Below are 16,945 nucleotides of genomic sequence, written 5' to 3'. Positions count from 1 at the left end.
ATATAGATATATTGATATTTTGATTTCTTATAATCTCTCATACCTGACACTATGGGCCCTGGCACTTGGTGACTTAACTGCAGGCCGTTAATTCCCAACGAAACCTCCAATTGTGCCATATGCAAGATGACGACCTTAGGTTACGTTAATGCATTGGGTGAACTACCCAGACATTGGGCTCCACATACGAAGCAGTCTCGGAAACGGGGTCATATTGGACAGGTACCAGGGCACCGGGGATAGGTACATCGATATGCCCCCCTGAGGAGGTCTCCACGCCTGACTTGGCTAAGGCGGCCAAGTCACATCCAGTCCAGTCTTTCCACTGATCCGCGTGCGCGGTGATTGTCATACTGCGGTGAGCAATTCGAAAAATTTGGCCTCCGTATGCGAGGTGTTTCCTCAGCCATGGATCATACGGGGTATGATCATCAAGTTTCCAATGCACGTACTCCTGTAAAGGCACCGTAGGATGTTCGCTCTTCCTGGTTGGCCGCAGAGGTACAACCAAGGCTTCAAAGTGGGCCTGACTGGCGAGCCCTCTCAAAGTGGAGATGAGAATATCAGCCAGCCTGTGCTGTCTGTGAGCGGGGTGCACCATGACACTAAGCGCGGAAAGCAAATTGGGAGGCTGTTCACGGCCGGCTTGATAGTTCTCAATACCAGCCTGCAGGATAGCTTCCCATCCACCATCGGGCAAGTCATTGAGTGGCCAACGGACTGGAATTGAATTTCCACAAGCCACCACTGATTCGTACTCGTTATCCACGTCTTTGTGGAGGATTACCAATTGGTATGACGCGAAGAGTGGAATTTCTGTCAATTGTGACCAGTATTTTTCCGTAACAGGCGTCGATGTAATGAATTTGGGCCAAAGAGAGCTCATTGGATGTTCGGGATCAAACAAGGTCTCATACATGTCTGGACGAGCTGCTGCGGTTTGGAGGGAGTAGCCTGGAGGCAAATTGATCCCCAGGGACTGTGTACCAACGTCTGCCATTTTCGATAGTATAATAGAAGCCAGCGGTAATAGGTAACCTGGTAAGACAAAGACCCCGTTAAACAGGGGTTGCAAGGGGCTTTCTGATGCTCTGTTCGGGTGTCTGGTGGTACATAGAAATAGCGGTACCAGCAGGATAATCGTGATGAACAAATCGACTCCAGATTGGCACATGCAGAGACTCGCTGGTGGTCCATTCCGCTAATTTTCCCTGAGGTGCCGAACGTGATCATGTCCTTAAAATGTGATGTGTTAGATGTCTTGATGGCAACGGAGTTGTTCGGTTCTCATGGCTCATGAGCTAGTGTAAGCACTTAAGACATTATGCAGCTCATCTTTTGCGATATCGTCCAAAACTTGAGTAACGCCCACGGTCTCGACCCTCGATCATAATAAGATCGGCATATCGATAATCTATCCTAGATACCGATAGGTCAGCGGATCAAGGACCACTGCCCAAGACTTGCAGAGAGTAGTATTTTAATAATCCGTAAATATTCTATAATTGAAGCAGCTTACGCTAGAGTCCAGGGATCCTGGCGGGTTAATATAGAATATTCTACCAGAGTCATGTGGCGTTCCACTTGAGCGGCCAATCAGAACGCAGAAGCCTGCCTCCAACTCCATTGTATTCCACTTCTCATCACATCACTTACTTCTTCACATGCGATATCTTACTAGTATTATACCACCGAATGTATCCGGTCAGCGGCTGAGTCACTCTGGTCCTCTGTATTCCATAGTATGCTTTGCTTTTTAGAGATTAATATGAATGGAGAAAGCAAAACTCTTAAAATTTGAAAAACTATTGGATACTTTTTGACCATTTTCTATAGAATATAAGGGTGAGCCATACAAGCAGTACAAATAGCCAGAGTGTGTCTCCGGGTTATATCTTAGGTATATATAACTATTGACAACTGCCATAGGTAGTAACTGTATATATTTTGAAGTTACAGACAGGATATTCAGGTCATGTAATGGAGTGATCAAACTGACCTGCGCTTTCCCGGGTCGAGCAAAACTATACTTTATTAAATCCCTTGCTTAAAGTGCTCAAACTGCTTGAATTGTGTGAATTGTGTGAATTGTGTGAATTGCATGGATTGCATGGATTGCATGAATAATTGAATAGTTTGACCGATTACAGATAATTGATCTATGATTAAAGTAAGGACTATATATTCTTGACTTATTGATCAAAATATTGTACATACTTCGCCGCTCTACTTGTCTTGGGCAGTGATCCTTGATCAACTGGTTCCCCGATATCTAGTATTGACAATGAATGCTGAAACCAGCTATGCTGCCAGATTGCTGACATTCCAAGACTAGAAGATACGATCAATGAGCTAAGCTCGGTTGGAATCTAGGGTCATATAAGTCTTGCTGGAGCTAACCACGGAATATTAAGGATTGTGATTCTACAATTAACCAATAGAAGGAACAAGCTTTAGTACACGTCATTAAGACTGCTTGGGTGCAGCAACTCGCAATGTTTGTAATTCTTCATGAATTGGATGACTTTGCTCATAATTCAACAGTGCAAAAGGCGAGACAACGACAGGTGTATATTAACCGGCTCGGGGTGCCCAGACGCCGCCCATATATACCCGAATTGCCTTTCTCAAAGCCTCCACAGGTGATCCACGAGCTGTTAGGAACTTCTGGGACATTTAGGGTGTGTTTTGGGACAATAGTCGCATACAGAGATGGAAAGCAGAAATATTCGGCAACCCAAACGATCTGCAAGGACCTCAGCATGGATGCTTTAATATGCTGTACCTCGACAAGTACATACATGCACTGTGGGGGAATGGTCTATTTGCGCTCCGACCAATGGAAAACGATGATCCTACGACCCTAAAAGTTCAGTTCTACTGGCAAAGAGGAGTACTAGATGCTCTAACTGAAATTAACCTCTTAACAGAACCAGAGTCTTCTCGCGGAATGTTCAGTGTCAGGGATCATTACATCGGGGTGCGTACTGGCAAATTCAAAGACCAGGCGGAGCCAGAATACAAAGCTATTGCTTCTGGCGATATTTTCACACTCAACACCAGTAATCCCCGAGATATGCCACTCCCGAGTCGAACATTACTCGAATGCAATGGAATTTACAGCGAGTTGCAGGAATGAGTGGTGTTGCAGAGGTGAACGGCATTTCAGGCTCTGACGACCATGATGCAGACACCACATCCGCTATACAGCGTACTCTAAGTATTTACGAATGGTTGGGGATCTTCACTCATAGCAAAGAAGACTTTACAGTCCAACAGCCGCCGATCGAGCTCCGATATATGATGCACTCATGATATTGCCTCGGCTGAAGACTGCTTTACAATTACCTCTATTCTGCCCTAAGCTACAAGATATGGGTAGTTGAAATAAGGGCGGATGGAAGATAAACAAGTTTCAGGTCATGTGCTGGATATAGGTCTGGTGGGCCGGATACGTCCTGGCTTGGAGAGTTTACCTTATGTTGGCTATTGGGCTCCAATTTCACGGGAGTGCAAGGTGGAAAGATCGTGGTTTTCGGAGTAAAGACCACTCACAATCGTAGCAACTCCGTTGTCATCCAGACTTACTCCATAGTGCTAGCTGCTTTCTTCTGTATACTTTACCTTGATGGAATCTAATCCATAGCATACAGATTTCACTGACACAACAATTCTGTACTTGAATATATATAAGATGCTGTAATATGCGGTTTCTATACATACACACCCCTCAAATGGGTATCAAATTTTGCAACTCAATTACACCGGCGGACCACGACGCATGGTATTCGTCTATATGACCTTTGCTCCCTTTACTTCTGCTTCTTCTTTGCAAGACGCTTCTGAGCTCGGACATCCTTCTTCATCCGGGAATCCACAATCTTATACTTGCCCTTCACGCCGCGTGGACGACCAGAGATACCCCTGTTGTTGCCCTTGGCCACGACCAGCTTCACCTGCTGCTTAGGCTTCTTCTTGGTCGCCTTGCTCATCAACTTCGAAATGGCCTGTGATTTGTCACGTTCGCTGAGTGCCTCATCATCCGCCAGTAGTGCAGACTTCTTGCGTAGTTTCTCTAGCTTCTGCGCAGCCTTGAACTTCTTTCGACCCTTTGCTTCCATGACCTTCTTGATTGGTCGAGCGTTAATGGCACGCAGCTTCTCCTTGATTGCAGCCGCAGCGGCCTTAGTGATGGGCCGATTTGGTTTACTGTGCTTCGTCTCGTCGTCGAGGAACCACTCCGGAAGGCCGTCAACATCTCGGAAAGCGTACCGATTGAACCCATCATCAGTCACGTCATGCGACTTCTTTTCACCACTAGCCATCTGCTGAGCCAGGGCCATGGCCTCCGCAGTGATAATATCAATGTCTATGTTTACAGTTAGCAACAGTAGAAGCAACCGTACAATCTGATTTAGCAACACTCACCAAGCTGACCATTCTCCTTCCGAGGCTCATCAAGTTCCTCGGGTTCCTCATCCGAAGAGTCCAAGACCATTTGCGTGCCTGCCTTCGCATCCTTTGCCTTCTGCTTCTTTGAAACAGAATTCTTGCTCTCCGTATAGTCATTGTCGTCCTCGTCCATCTCAATGACACTGTCCTCATTCTCATCCTCATCTTCATCCTCAACGTCATCAACATCCTCTAAGCCCTGGAAGATATCCTGGTCAAAGAACAATGCGGCATTATTGGATAATGTCCCATTCTTCGGAGGTGCTACGCCATTCGCTGTACCAAATTCGGAGTCCTCGTTATCTGACTCTTCGTTGCCCGACTCCGAAAAGCCCTCCCATTCGTCGGCTTCGAAATCCTTCCTGGCTTTCTTGGCTCTTAGTTTCGTATCCTTGTCCTCTTTGCGATCTTGGTATTGCTCGTATAGCGAATCCAGTTCCCTTTCCAGTCGATCGCCTTCATCGTCACTCTCGGCATCATCATCAGATTCTGAATCTTCGCTTTCACTCTCAATCGTTACTTCTTTTCCAGCAGCGATCGTATCCCTTGCACCTTCTCTCTCAACACGCTTGAGTGAAAACGGTGCATCATCTCCAAGAGGACCAATTTGCTCCATACCAATATCCATAGGGGTCGTCATATGCATCTGCATGCGGACGATCTCTTTGCGCTTCTTCTCATTCTCCTTCCGCCTCTCCTTTTTCGACTTGGAGCTTTCCTTCTCCCTCAGGCGCTGCAGTTCCTCCTGAATGGCTAGTTCTTCATCCATTGGGGCAATTTCGGCCACTTCCTCGGGTTCATCCTTTTTGGCCTGCCCTCCCTTCTTTACGACAAGACCAAATTTCTCACGGACTTTCAATCGCCATCGTAGTAAGTTGCGGAATTCCTTTTTGCCCAGCACTTTCAAATCTTCACAGCATTTGCGAATTTCTTCTGTCGTTTCTTCCAGCCGGTTGATGGTGCTCAGTGCGATATCTCCATTGAGGGGCTGTTGAAAGCTGAGTTTGTTGTATTGACCGAGAATGGCAATTGGGTCAGTTGTGTTAATGAAGTCGGTGACGGGTATCTCCTTAAATTGCGTCCAATCGCCTTCCTCATAACCATCTCTCTTGCGCTTCTTCTTCTCAGGGTCAAATACACGAGCCTCGTTATTTGGGGTTGGATCAGCCAATTCTGCGAATACGTGCTTCGGATCAAGGAACTTAGGGTCCATGCGCTTTGGTGCCTTAAAGCCACGGCAGACAACGAAAATTTCGGCGGAGACATTTCGAGACGAGGGGGGCTTTGTGGCTTCCACCGACGTGAACAATTGTTTGAAAACCCACAGCAATGCATTGTAGTCCTTAGATCGGAAGACTTTAGTGACAAAGGTACCGCCCTCAACGAGGAATTCCGTAGCCAATTTCATCGACTGCAAGACCAGCTCTGCTTGCGAAAAAGCGTCCTGAACCCACGCTGTACCGACGTTTGGAGCACCATCGTGAAGTACTGTATCCGCCTTCCAATGTTTCAAGTGTTGCCTGATAGTTGTGCGACACTTCTCGGTCGTGATATCGCTCTGAAAAGTGATAACTCGTGGAATTGGCTTGATAGGGGCGAGATCGACACCGATAATAATACTTTGAGCGGGCATACACTCAGCAGCCACTTGACACCATGACTATGTATTGTTAGAGAATAATGCTGGCGTAGGAGATGCATCAACACGTACACCTGGTGCAGCACAAAGATCGAGAACGACCTTGCTCTTCTCCAAGAAACCATATTTCTTGTTCAGCTGGATCAGCTTAAACGCAGCTCTAGCTCTGTATCCCTTCTCCTTCGCAAGGCGATACCACTTATCCAAACGACCCTTACCATGCTACTCGCAGTCAGTAAATGAATTATCTTCTATCATTTATGCAAAATCTGTAGCGTACCTTCTTCTGGATCGCCATTTTCAAAGACGGGTATCGAGGTGGGCTCGACGAAAAGACCCGAATTGACAGAATGATGGTGTCCTGGTTAAATGATATTGATATAAAAAACCAGCGCAAGAAAAAAGTTATCGGCCGCCTGGATCTCGACTCCACACCGCCTGTAAGATAATTTTTTTTTTTCACCTTCTGTCAGTTGTGGCGGTGGCTGGTCACTAGCCACACTCCCAACGCTTACAACGTATCTAGCCTTATACCCCAGGCACCAAAGGCGGTCAGGGGTCGGGAATCCATGTGACGTGATATCACCTCTGTTGTCTATTGGGCCGACTAAATCTCTCTCTTCCCCCCGTGGCTTTGACTCGACGCAGATCACCAACAGGCACCACCACCCCATGGCTTATCTTCGACTCCTGTAGCTTTGGAGGCCACTGTCCTCCAAATTTGTTCAACAATTTCTATGCAGTTGATGGTATGGTAATGTTTTATATTCTACTTTCATGGCGCCCACGGGTTCTCGCAAGAGAGTAAAGTCCATTCCGTCAGTTGCGGATTCACAAGCGTCGAATGATGGGACGACATTACCGTCGAAAGACAGAGGACGCTCGGGCTCACTGAAACAAGGCGGTAGTGGAGTAAGTTTGAGAATTTCGTATAATTTTACAAAGTGCATTATTCTACTATCCTTTGTGTCTGTATTCTCTGGTAGCTGATTAGGGTTGTTCTCATAGAATTGGTACCCAGGAGCCTGGCCCGTTTCCAAATCATCTAAAGCGGCCCCAGTTACCGAGGTTGCCCGTGAGAGCATCTCGGTTGCCCAAAACGTAGCTTCAAGCCTTACTTCCTCGCCAGTGTCGCAGCTTGCTTCTCCTAAACACCCTCGAAATCCTTCTCTACAACTTACTAGAAAAGTTGGCGCTTCGACTCGCTCCCTTCCTGCCAACGCCACCACCACCCGAATCAATATCGCATCCGATGGCACTGCGTCTTCACCAGCAATAGAAGCCCAGCCTAACTCTACTGCCTCAGCAACCGAGTCAATAAATAAGGAATCGTCAAATGACGAAGGCGCCGGCACGGGAGGAAACATTGGTAACGACCAATCGAATGTTGAGACTGAGACAAATGCAGGGTCTGGGGAGGTAGAAACGAGTCAGGAACAAACGCTGTCGCAACCAAGTGGGTGGTTTTCATGGGTCTGGCCCCCCTCCAGGATTGAAAACCCTCCAGATAGCTTCCCGGAAGATTCAACCCCGGCCCCAGTGGACCAAGCTGCAGAAAATCAGACCTCAAAAGAGGAGGACGCTGCACCTGCCAATCAAGGTCAAGCAGAGGAAACAAAGCCTCCTGAAACAGCAGAGATTGACGACACAGCACAAAAGCGATCCTGGCTCCAGATGTGGTACGGCTCATCATCTTCGAAGGGTTTAGAAGAACCCCACCGCGAGAACCCGCCAGCAGCAGATGGACCAACACCCCCTGCTGATACACCACCTACATCAAATGAAAATGTAAACGAGCCTATTGCAGACATTCCAGCAGATGCACCTGCTAAAAGTGCTAAACCGTCAGGCTGGTCTTTCTGGTTCAGAGAGACTTCACAAGACGCTTCGCCGGTGAAGTCCCTGGAAGTCCAGTCCGTTGAAGCCTCTACTGCCCAGGATTCCATAATAAAGAAACCCAACGATGATCCCGAATCCGAGCCGGAACAAAAGGTAGAGCTCTCAAAGAAGGGAACTCTTAAGATAAAATCTCCCAAGAGCAGTTCTATCCTCCCTGAACAGGCTGTTTCTGGGCCAGATTCCAACTCCACTGCTTCTGCAGTAAACACGTCCGAAGCAACAGCTTCAAAGCATCTACAGAAGATTTTACCTAACCAGGTCCTCCCACGTTTCAGAGACACTTTCGCTTTGCAAGAGAAGCCTAGTCTGTTACAGTCAATAGGGCGATTCTTGCACTACAGCAAGGAGCCAGACAATAGACATGTTTACATGATTAAGGACCCACCGCCCATCAAAAGAGCATTGGCTATAGGAATACACGGGTACTTCCCCGCCCCGTTAATTCGGACAGTCCTTGGTCAGCCGACTGGTACATCTATCAGATTTTCGAACATGGCGGCAGATGCTCTTAAAAACTGGGCAGACGATCATGCATATACATGCGATATTGAAAAGATAGCGTTAGAAGGCGAAGGTCGCATTGCTGAACGAGTTGATTTATTGTGGAAACTACTACTCAATTGGATGGAAAAGATAAGGCAGGCAGACTTCCTACTGATTGCATGCCATAGTCAAGGTGTTCCTGTTGCAATAATGTTGGTTGCGAAGTTAATATCCTTTGGATGCCTTAACGCTGCGCGGGTCGGTATATGTGCCATGGCCGGTGTGAACATGGGGCCTTTCTCCGACTATCGATCACGATGGATTAGTGGCTCTGCTGGTGAGCTTTTTGAATTCGCATTGCCTCACAGTCAAGTTTCAAAGGATTATGAGGCAGCGCTTAGAGCCTGTCTCGATTTCGGTGTACGGATTTCTTATATCGGAAGTATCGATGACCAACTCGTTTCTCTAGAGGTGTGTGCTTCCCGGGTTCATCAACAACTTTTGCGCAACGGCTAATGTTAGTTTTCAATGACAGTCATCGCTATTTTCGCCGATGGCTCATCCGTATATCTACCGAGCAGTATTTGTCGACGGTAGAGTACATGCTCCAAGTTTGTATGTTATTCCTGCTTCAAGTGATAACCTTGTTTTTGGAGCCGCCGCTGATATGTCTCGCAGCTTATCACATTTGGTCGGGTTTGCTCTTAAGCTTCGAAATCTTGGGCTCCCAGATCATGGCCTCATCCGCGAATTGAGTTCGCCTTTAGCAGGTAGTCTGTATAGTGGCGATGGCCACTCACGTCTCTATGATGATGAGGCTGTGTATCGGTATGTTACTTTTGTTTGAGTTAGAGCTCGTTACGCTAATGTTGTTCTAGGTTGGCCATTGAATTCGCTCTGGAAACGTCGAATGTCCAAGATGCAACGCTTAGCGTCAAGCGAAGCCCCCCGGCTTCATCAGTGAACCCTTACATCCTCCCGTTCGCCATGCGCGGCCTCCTTGAAGAAGAGTACGTCCGACGCGAGCTTTACGAAGAAACAATGGAACTGCTACGACAGTTTGACGACTGGAAACCGACCAGCAAGGTTCTGAAGGATGTAAAGTTCCGACTGGAAGGAATCCGCTCAAAGCTCTAGCCGCAGTTCCGTACTTGACACATACTCTCTCCATCAACCCTTTCCACTGACATCTACTAAATCCTGCTCCCAGCCCGGTGTGGTTTGCTATTGCCCACCTTAGGCAGCCCTATTCTTTGTACACTTCTGTACACTTCTCTGGGTGGAGAGTTTCAAGGGAAAAAAAGATAGAGCTCATTCCTATGTTATGGTGGATCTTAAATAGAATACTTTGCTTCTGCTGCACAGATATTGATTACAATGTTGGGGACATAATAGACGCGAAACTTTTAACCTTTCTATGAACCTGATGCGCTTTACAGTCCTGAATACTATTAAATAGCCGCCATTGGTAGGATATTTGAAAGGAGATGATTGTTCGTAGTTATCGTCATTAAATTGGTACAGGTGAACCCCCATATTCCATAGCCCTAAGATATATAACGCCGCATATGAATGTTATAAGTTCGCTTTTTGTTTATGTGATGCCTGGTTTATCCATCCATCCCAGTATTCCGACGTACCAGATATCAAACCCCATGAAAAAGAAGTATCGCGCCCCACCGAGATGAAGCAAAAGAACGGTAAAATGGGTATGAGAACGGACTCGAAAGTTATAAGAAAGAAAAAGACGAAAAGATCAAGAAGCCAGGAAGAAAATTATGGTTGAGGGAACGCCGTTTGATATGCACCTTCGATTTCATCTAAGTTCATGATTAGTTTGCGGTGCTCATACTCTGTCTGGAGCATGGATAGCAATAAGACTTACCTCTCATGCCGTCTAACGCCTCAAAAGCAGCTGCATAATTGGTTACGGTAGCAATGATTCGCTCCAGTCCTTGCCTGAGTTCTTCGATCAATCGATCTGAGGGAGTAGTCTTGTTTCCATAGTCTGGTGACAGCTGCTTTTCTACACGTGCTTTGTAGAATATCATTAGCATAGCGTAGCTGCCTTGCATCAAACAGCAGGCAAATGATGGCATAGTTCGAGGAAGCTGGTTCGGCGGTTGTAACGTCAGCCCCTGCGGGCTCTTTGGCTCGTCCATAATCGGTTGCGGTATGGGTAGACTTGGGAACATGCGTGAGATCAGCAGAGAAGCCCTAAGGCAAACTTTGGCGGAGTGTTGGATGCTGAAGGGGAATCCACTGGTAAACGAGTACTGGGAGATCGACTGATAGTCTGAGGACGTGGATGAAGCGGTGGAAGGGGTGTACTCGCTCGACGACTGCTGAAATGGTTCCAAACCTCCGCACGAGCATCGAATGTCGCTAATCCCACTTTGCACTCTGGAATCCTTGGTAGAATTGCATGTTGTTAGGTTGTTGGCATTGGCCGCAGTTAGGTCACAATGTTTTTTAATGAAGATAGGGATGTCTGAAAATGCTCTAAAGCGGTGAGTTTTGATTTGTGCGCTAGGATATGATCAGTGATATGCTGGAATGCGATTTTCATACGAATACCTACCTGGACAACTTGATTCTGGAAATTGAACGTATACTTTGAGCCGTTGTGAATTCCATACCATCGCCACAATTCATGGAAGGGGGAACAATAGGAAGCAGGTTCGACTGCGCCAATGCTGAGCTCGCCCATGTGTCGAGTTGCTGCATTCGCTCGTAGATGTAAGGCATGTTTGTCCTTGTTGATATACATTTGTTCAGGTCAATTACGAATTGAGTTGCTGAAACTAGCACTTGCTGAGCTTGCATCAGAACAGCCCAACCCTGTAGATCATGTTAGAGATCGCCTCCTGAGTTGAGTTCCGCACGGAATCTCTAATTGGTGGAAGAGCGCAGGCGAGACTTACATCTGGATCGGCGGCAAAGCGTGGGTAAGGTGTTACAAACTGAGGGTCGTTCGCAACAATGGCAAGTGGCTGGTTGACTGCGTTAACAACTAAACCATCAAAGATGTTTTTGTGTGTGTTGGAGGCGAGGGGGGATGGCGGCATATTTCTGGAGAAAACTCACTGTTGTGCTGACAATCGACCCTTGAAGAACGCAGTAATACTAAGGTAACAACAAGGTTAGCAGACTAGACATGATTCCAGTCAAACCAGACATACCGTCATCCACCAAGCTCTTCTTCGACCTTCCGCGAATTCATCATACTCTTCTCCCAAAGAATGCAGAGACATGTCTAGCGCGATCGCCAATGCCTGACCCGCACGGTATCGCATCTTAAGCAGATTTCCCCGCTGAGTGTATTCGTACACGGAGAGAACCAAGAGCGCAAGAATAGATTCGAGTTCCACGGGTGCATGGGGATGGAAGCTTTCTCTATTGATGAGAGGGCGTTCACTTGACAGCGCCTGTGAAGGATCGGTAGAAGAGGCATGGAGCTCACAATCTGTTTCGATGCTGGAATTGGCCAATTGGGAGAACGTATGTGCATACGTCCTACGTCGGATAACAGAGGCAGGAGACGAAGGCTCCAAGTCACTTGGATGGGGTATGAGGGCCAAGACTGCAGACAAAGCAAGGCTAAGAGGGGACCGTGGTCTATACAATAGAAGAGGTTCTTCTGTCGGAGATTCGGAATATGATCCAACCGCATCCAATGGTCTGTCTGGAGAGGCCGGAGCTGCCCTGGGCGGAAGAATAGGGAAATAATGATGAATAAAGTCATAGTAGGCGTTGAGTCTGCCTGGGAGATTAGAAGGGACCAGTAGTCTGGTTGGGGCAATGCAGAACCCACATGTCGTGTTCAGAGCCGTACGTCCTTACCAATGCCTGAGTTGATATGTTGGACGGCGACGGCGTTGGCTCCATTTGTACAGGTGGATGACCAGCATCATGGGGGATAAAGAGGTCAGCGAACATTGATTGAACGTCCGACGGGAAATCCAAGCTTCTCAGCCCGGCTCCTGGTACCGACAGCCCATCGATCTGGCCAAACATGCCCGTCGCTGTATCAACAGTGAGTATAGGTTGCTCTTAATTTTAGGATTTACGCATCATCACGTACATTCATCGAGTCCGGGTGCCGCCGAGTGAATGGTTGAGCTGTGAGCATCATCCTGCGGAACAGTTCCTTCAGGGGAGATGGATGCCCTTTTCTTCTTCCTTGGACCGCCTCGTTTACTAGGCAGATAGGAACATTTCCTTCTTTTGCCAAGACACTTTTCATAGAAGTAATTGTCTCAGTAAACGCCTGTATAATGTACTTTGCGGGGATGGTGTATGGTAGAGTGGAGAACATATTGAGACACGGGGAACAGACACCATTCAATAAGAGAGAGAAAAGATATAAAAAGCAGAAAAGAAACGAAAAAAGAAAAAGGGGGGAAGGAAAAAGAAAGAAAGAAGAGCAAAAAGACAGGAAAGTCAAGCAGAGGGAAAATAAGAAGAAACACGAAGATAACTGGAAGTAATGAGACATAGAAGACCTACATTGGAACAAGGAACTTGTCCATCACAGCGTGTCCTTGAAGCACGACTGTTTAAGAGTATGCGTCAGCCCAGGTCCGACATAACAGGGGACCAGGCACCTTGTAGTCAGACAGGGACTTTGTCTCACACACGGTGCATGATCGTAGTCCAGATCCCAAAAACCGGGCGTTGGCCTCCGGGGGTAATGGGCAGAATCATAAAGCAAAGGAATAACGTACCAGGCTAGACATGCTACTTTGACTGGTGGTTTCGCAAATTTCTTTCGCACCACAGTGGGCCTTGCGACCTTGGACTGTGTAACTGTGGTGGTTCCGTTGTCATGAAATTTCTGGAAGTTCTCCAGAACCATGGCGATTGCTTGAGCAATGGGGGAGGAGTATAATATCCTAGTAGTAGTAGTCTAGAAACGAACCGGCTTTGCCAATGTTCAGTTGTGTTATGCAGCCGCAACGATCGATACACAAAGGGACTTCAAGACTTTCACCGCGAGTGTTCCCGACATTGACGACTAGTAGATACTCGGACTGCGCATCGTTACCAGGGGAAGCATACGGGCCACGGGGGGATCCCTAAGGAAAGTGTGTATTTCGATACCCGAAGAGGTGGTCTGATATACGCCGTACAGCGTCGAGAACTGGGGTGTAGTACTGGGGCTTAATCATCCATAGCCAACGATTCAAATCCCGGTCGCTCACGCTTCGGGATTTGCTTTGCCCCCAAGAAAGCGTAAATGTGGCGGACGATTCGCGATTAGTCAAAAAGCATGTTCCTCTGGGTTCCCCTGAATGGAGCTTCCTCGAATGAGGTTGATCAAAAAATGCGACGCATGGATCCCAAATCTATAAAGTTAAGATATGACAACTAGAATAAAAAAAGAAAAAGAAAAAGAAAAAGAAGCACTTGTATCTGCTCTCGTTTGCTTGTGCTACTTCACGGTTCTCTGCTTAATTCTCTCGATCGGGTTAGCTTCCACTCATTTTGCTTTCTTTGTCTGCGTTAAACCGCTTTCGGACGACGTTGACCACGCCGTGGTCTGATTCTATACGTCACGTGATACTTTCCGTTGTCATATCGATACGGAGTACTGCGGTTACATTACTGACTGACACCAGGAACCCATTTGTCTACATACCGGTGGCTTGCCACGTTTTACACAGGAAGTCGATCCCGATTATTCCCTCATTCATCATCTCCGCGAATGATCAATCGAACATCTCCCAGAACAAGATCGAATTGGTTCGATAACAGGGGTGAGCGGACGCAAAGCCAAAGCGACCCAGGGAGATCGATAGATCGATTTGATAACAAGGCGCCAGAATGGTTAGCTTGGAGATCTCGGGGCAAAGGAGGGCTAATCGATCGACACACCTTAGGTGAACTCTAATTGAATGAAGGGCTGAGCCACCTGAAGGTAGGTAGTGAGTGCTACTCCGAACACAACACGCCATTCTCGGATGCATTCCGGTCCAGAATGAAGATATCCGGGCGGGAAGGTCCCGTACGCAAGGTTGCGCTGGAGCCCTTCCGCTGGAGCCCGACTATCCCCGAGTATTCACCGTCATACGCACATTCTGGTCAGCTGAAGATACCTATCAAATCCATCCAAGGCGGGTCACGTTAATGCTACCCTACAGGCAACTAGTAATGTCCGATCCGACTAGTGCGATTTAGGTTCTTACTCTAACTAGGTAGTTCTGTTCTCGAAATAGAATTACTGTCCTCCATATCTGGATCATCCTTACGAATGATATGGAATGGAGCCCACTGCCACGTCAGGAATGGAAGTCAATGTCGCGTAAACTAATCCCAGGCACACGCTTCACGCTGCCCCAGACACTGTCCGGCACTTTCACAGGCAGTTTGTGTCCCTTCAGTTGCTGATCAATCAACCACATCCCAACAACGAACTCCTCTCTTGTTAGGAGTCCAATCTTTTGTGTATCAACTAGATCCCAGATCTGCTCCAGCACGAAGGATGGGAGGCGACTCCGAGACCAGATGTCTTGAACCACGATATTCACTACCATCTCCGAGGCATCCGAAGGCCATATGTCTCGCAATGGATCATGTTCGGAACATTGCCTGTCTACTTCTTCTTTTGTGGGGACGAGAAGCCCCTTATTAGCCGCCCATACACCCTCGTAGCGTTTTCGTTCCTTTTCCGTAAGCTCACAGCGCCATCTCTTTCGATCGCCTTCGTGATGTTTATGTGGGTGTTTCCGGATGATATGCGTTCTGTGTCGGTGGTGATTATCCTCTTCATCGTCGGGTTTAGCCGGGTTGCGGAGCGTATGTCGCAAAGGGCTGGATGGGCTTCGAGATTGCGAAAACTCTCTCCCGTTGTTGTGAAAACGTAATATTGAACGAGACCTTGCTTGCCGGTGTGGAGGGGGAGGTGGCGGGCCTTTCTTGGTAGGTGGTGCTCGGGAGGATGCCAATGATGATGCGACGATTGCATCTGAAAGGGCGCCTTCACTCAAACTACCCGAATCGTCGCGCAGACTCGGAGTGCTACTATTGCGTTGTCGGTCGTAGATCGACGAAGCACTCGGGCTTAGTGGTCGTCTTGGGGCATCATTCTTCGCCAGAAGGGCTCGATGATTGTTTAGACCACCGTTAGGCGTAGTTGATACGCCAGGCCGTGGAGGCAATGCAGGACCTCTCTCATTTGATGAGGTAGGTACATCCCTGGGGGGGCCGAAGGAGTAAGGGCTTAGGGGCTCGAGCGAGCCCTTAGGTTCGCTGGGCTGCCCACTTCTCGTGGCAGGTTCAGCTAACCCTGGGCTGCCTGTGACTAATCGAGATTTTCGAGGTGCTGGGGGTATTGGACGTGGCTTTGCCACTGCCTGTTGAATAGATTCTAGAGGTGTATTAGGTGTTGGTATGGTCGGCTTTCGACGAATAGATAAATCTCGAGTCGGTTCAGTTTCGTCACCCTTTGAATGTCGCCCGATCGTATTATTATTCGTTGTGATGCTCTCGGCTGAGCTTGGACTGAACGCTTTCACATCTTGTACATTCTTTTCGTTCCTTGATTGGGGTCCATTTGTGCCTCGAGTCACACCGCTATCTGTAGCTGTTGCTGTATTTTTCCTATGTACAGGGAGATGTTCCGCAGCAAACCGGGCGGCGATCTGCTGCGGGGACTCTGGTCTAAATGTTGCTGGGCTCTTGCGAACGCTCTCGAGAGCATTTTGAGAATGGGCAGTATACCTCCCAATCTTGTCCTTTACGGAACCAACTTCGGGTGGTACTTCGGCTTCAATATCGGGACGGGGACCCGGGCCGAGATCACGTTTGTTGACATCAACGGCTCCTCCGGTTCTATGGGCGACTGCAGGCGAACTGCTTCTAGAAGCGCTTGTGCGAAAGGCAGTGGTAGCACCTTGCAAAGCCGTCACGGCATTATGGGCATGGCCGGGAGATGAATGGGGAGCGACCCGCTGGTTCACAGCGGGTGTTGAATTCGCCATTCATGAGACCCGTTTGAAGTCACTGAAACATCAAGGGAAAGTGTGCAATGATATACGTTTCATACAGATCCTAAGAGATCCCAAAAAGGCATGTTTTATCCACTCATGCATATAAGAACCAGGAAAGAATTGATGTTTGTACCTGCGGGAACAAATTAGACACAGCAACTTGAGCTGTGCTAAGAGGTCATTTGCTGGGCTAGTCTGGATCAGGTAATCAGCTAACCTCCTACGGAAATAGTAGTTCTGGACTCGTGCGCGGGACTCGGAAGCCCTCTTTTGTATGATAATCAAGCAATGCTGGTAAAACCATATATTAACCGACCAGCTCATAGCATACATCCTACTTGGCAAAACAATTCCACGCACTCTGTGACTGCAAATTGTTCGGAATAAGGTTCTACTCGAGCAATTTATACTTAACTAATCTGTCTTCTTTTCCCTTAATATATTGTTCTTGGAATTAACCTTACTTTCTCATCCCCCTTTC

The 16,945-nt window shown here is 47.7% G+C and overlaps 6 protein-coding genes across 6 annotated transcripts; 2 read left to right on the top strand and 4 right to left on the bottom strand.

Annotated features, from left to right (window-relative positions):
* Positions 1 to 145: 145 nt before the first annotated feature.
* On the bottom strand, positions 146 to 1,000 carry ANOM_006310 (uncharacterized protein; the record flags this gene model as incomplete). Its single annotated transcript, XM_015551567.1, has 1 exon — positions 146 to 1,000. One exon carries the CDS (start codon positions 998 to 1,000, stop codon positions 146 to 148), a length of 855 nt encoding a protein of 284 aa, XP_015405764.1.
* A 1,839-nt stretch (positions 1,001 to 2,839) lies between these two features.
* On the top strand, positions 2,840 to 3,139 carry ANOM_006309 (uncharacterized protein; the record flags this gene model as incomplete). Its single annotated transcript, XM_015551566.1, has 1 exon — positions 2,840 to 3,139. One exon carries the CDS (start codon positions 2,840 to 2,842, stop codon positions 3,137 to 3,139), a length of 300 nt encoding a protein of 99 aa, XP_015405775.1.
* A 673-nt stretch (positions 3,140 to 3,812) lies between these two features.
* spb1 (rRNA methyltransferase spb1) lies at positions 3,813 to 6,389 on the bottom strand (the record flags this gene model as incomplete). The annotated part of the gene is made up of 4 exons (XM_015551565.1): positions 3,813 to 4,369; positions 4,429 to 6,112; positions 6,164 to 6,313; positions 6,372 to 6,389. The coding sequence occupies 4 exons, from the start codon at positions 6,387 to 6,389 to the stop codon at positions 3,813 to 3,815; spliced, it is 2,409 nt and encodes an 802-aa protein (XP_015405774.1).
* Positions 6,390 to 6,828: 439 nt separating this feature from the next.
* On the top strand, positions 6,829 to 9,895 carry ANOM_006307 (uncharacterized protein). Its single transcript, XM_015551564.1, has 4 exons — positions 6,829 to 7,003; positions 7,100 to 8,944; positions 9,009 to 9,301; positions 9,352 to 9,895. The coding sequence occupies exons 1-4, from the start codon at positions 6,869 to 6,871 to the stop codon at positions 9,608 to 9,610; spliced, it is 2,532 nt and encodes an 843-aa protein (XP_015405771.1). The 5' UTR covers positions 6,829 to 6,868; the 3' UTR covers positions 9,611 to 9,895.
* A 320-nt stretch (positions 9,896 to 10,215) lies between these two features.
* On the bottom strand, positions 10,216 to 13,519 carry ANOM_006306 (uncharacterized protein). Its single transcript, XM_015551563.1, has 10 exons — positions 13,201 to 13,519; positions 12,983 to 13,028; positions 12,558 to 12,711; positions 12,288 to 12,498; positions 11,656 to 12,232; positions 11,561 to 11,599; positions 11,398 to 11,466; positions 11,055 to 11,314; positions 10,359 to 11,002; positions 10,216 to 10,293 (listed from the first exon to the last, which is right to left on the bottom strand). Exons 1-10 carry the CDS (start codon positions 13,329 to 13,331, stop codon positions 10,250 to 10,252), a joined length of 2,175 nt encoding a protein of 724 aa, XP_015405770.1. The 5' UTR covers positions 13,332 to 13,519; the 3' UTR covers positions 10,216 to 10,249.
* A 1,235-nt stretch (positions 13,520 to 14,754) lies between these two features.
* Positions 14,755 to 16,455, bottom strand: irs4 (the record flags this gene model as incomplete). Its single annotated transcript, XM_015551562.1, has 1 exon — positions 14,755 to 16,455. The coding sequence occupies one exon, from the start codon at positions 16,453 to 16,455 to the stop codon at positions 14,755 to 14,757; it is 1,701 nt and encodes a 566-aa protein (XP_015405773.1).
* Positions 16,456 to 16,945: the final 490 nt, after the last annotated feature.

Source organism: Aspergillus nomiae (assembly GCF_001204775.2).
Source record: "Aspergillus nomiae NRRL 13137 chromosome Unknown contig00185, whole genome shotgun sequence".
NCBI classification, from domain to species: Eukaryota; Fungi; Ascomycota; class Eurotiomycetes; order Eurotiales; family Aspergillaceae; genus Aspergillus; species Aspergillus nomiae.
Note: the sequence above shows the minus strand (reverse complement) of the source record. Positions and strands in the feature narration are given on the sequence as shown.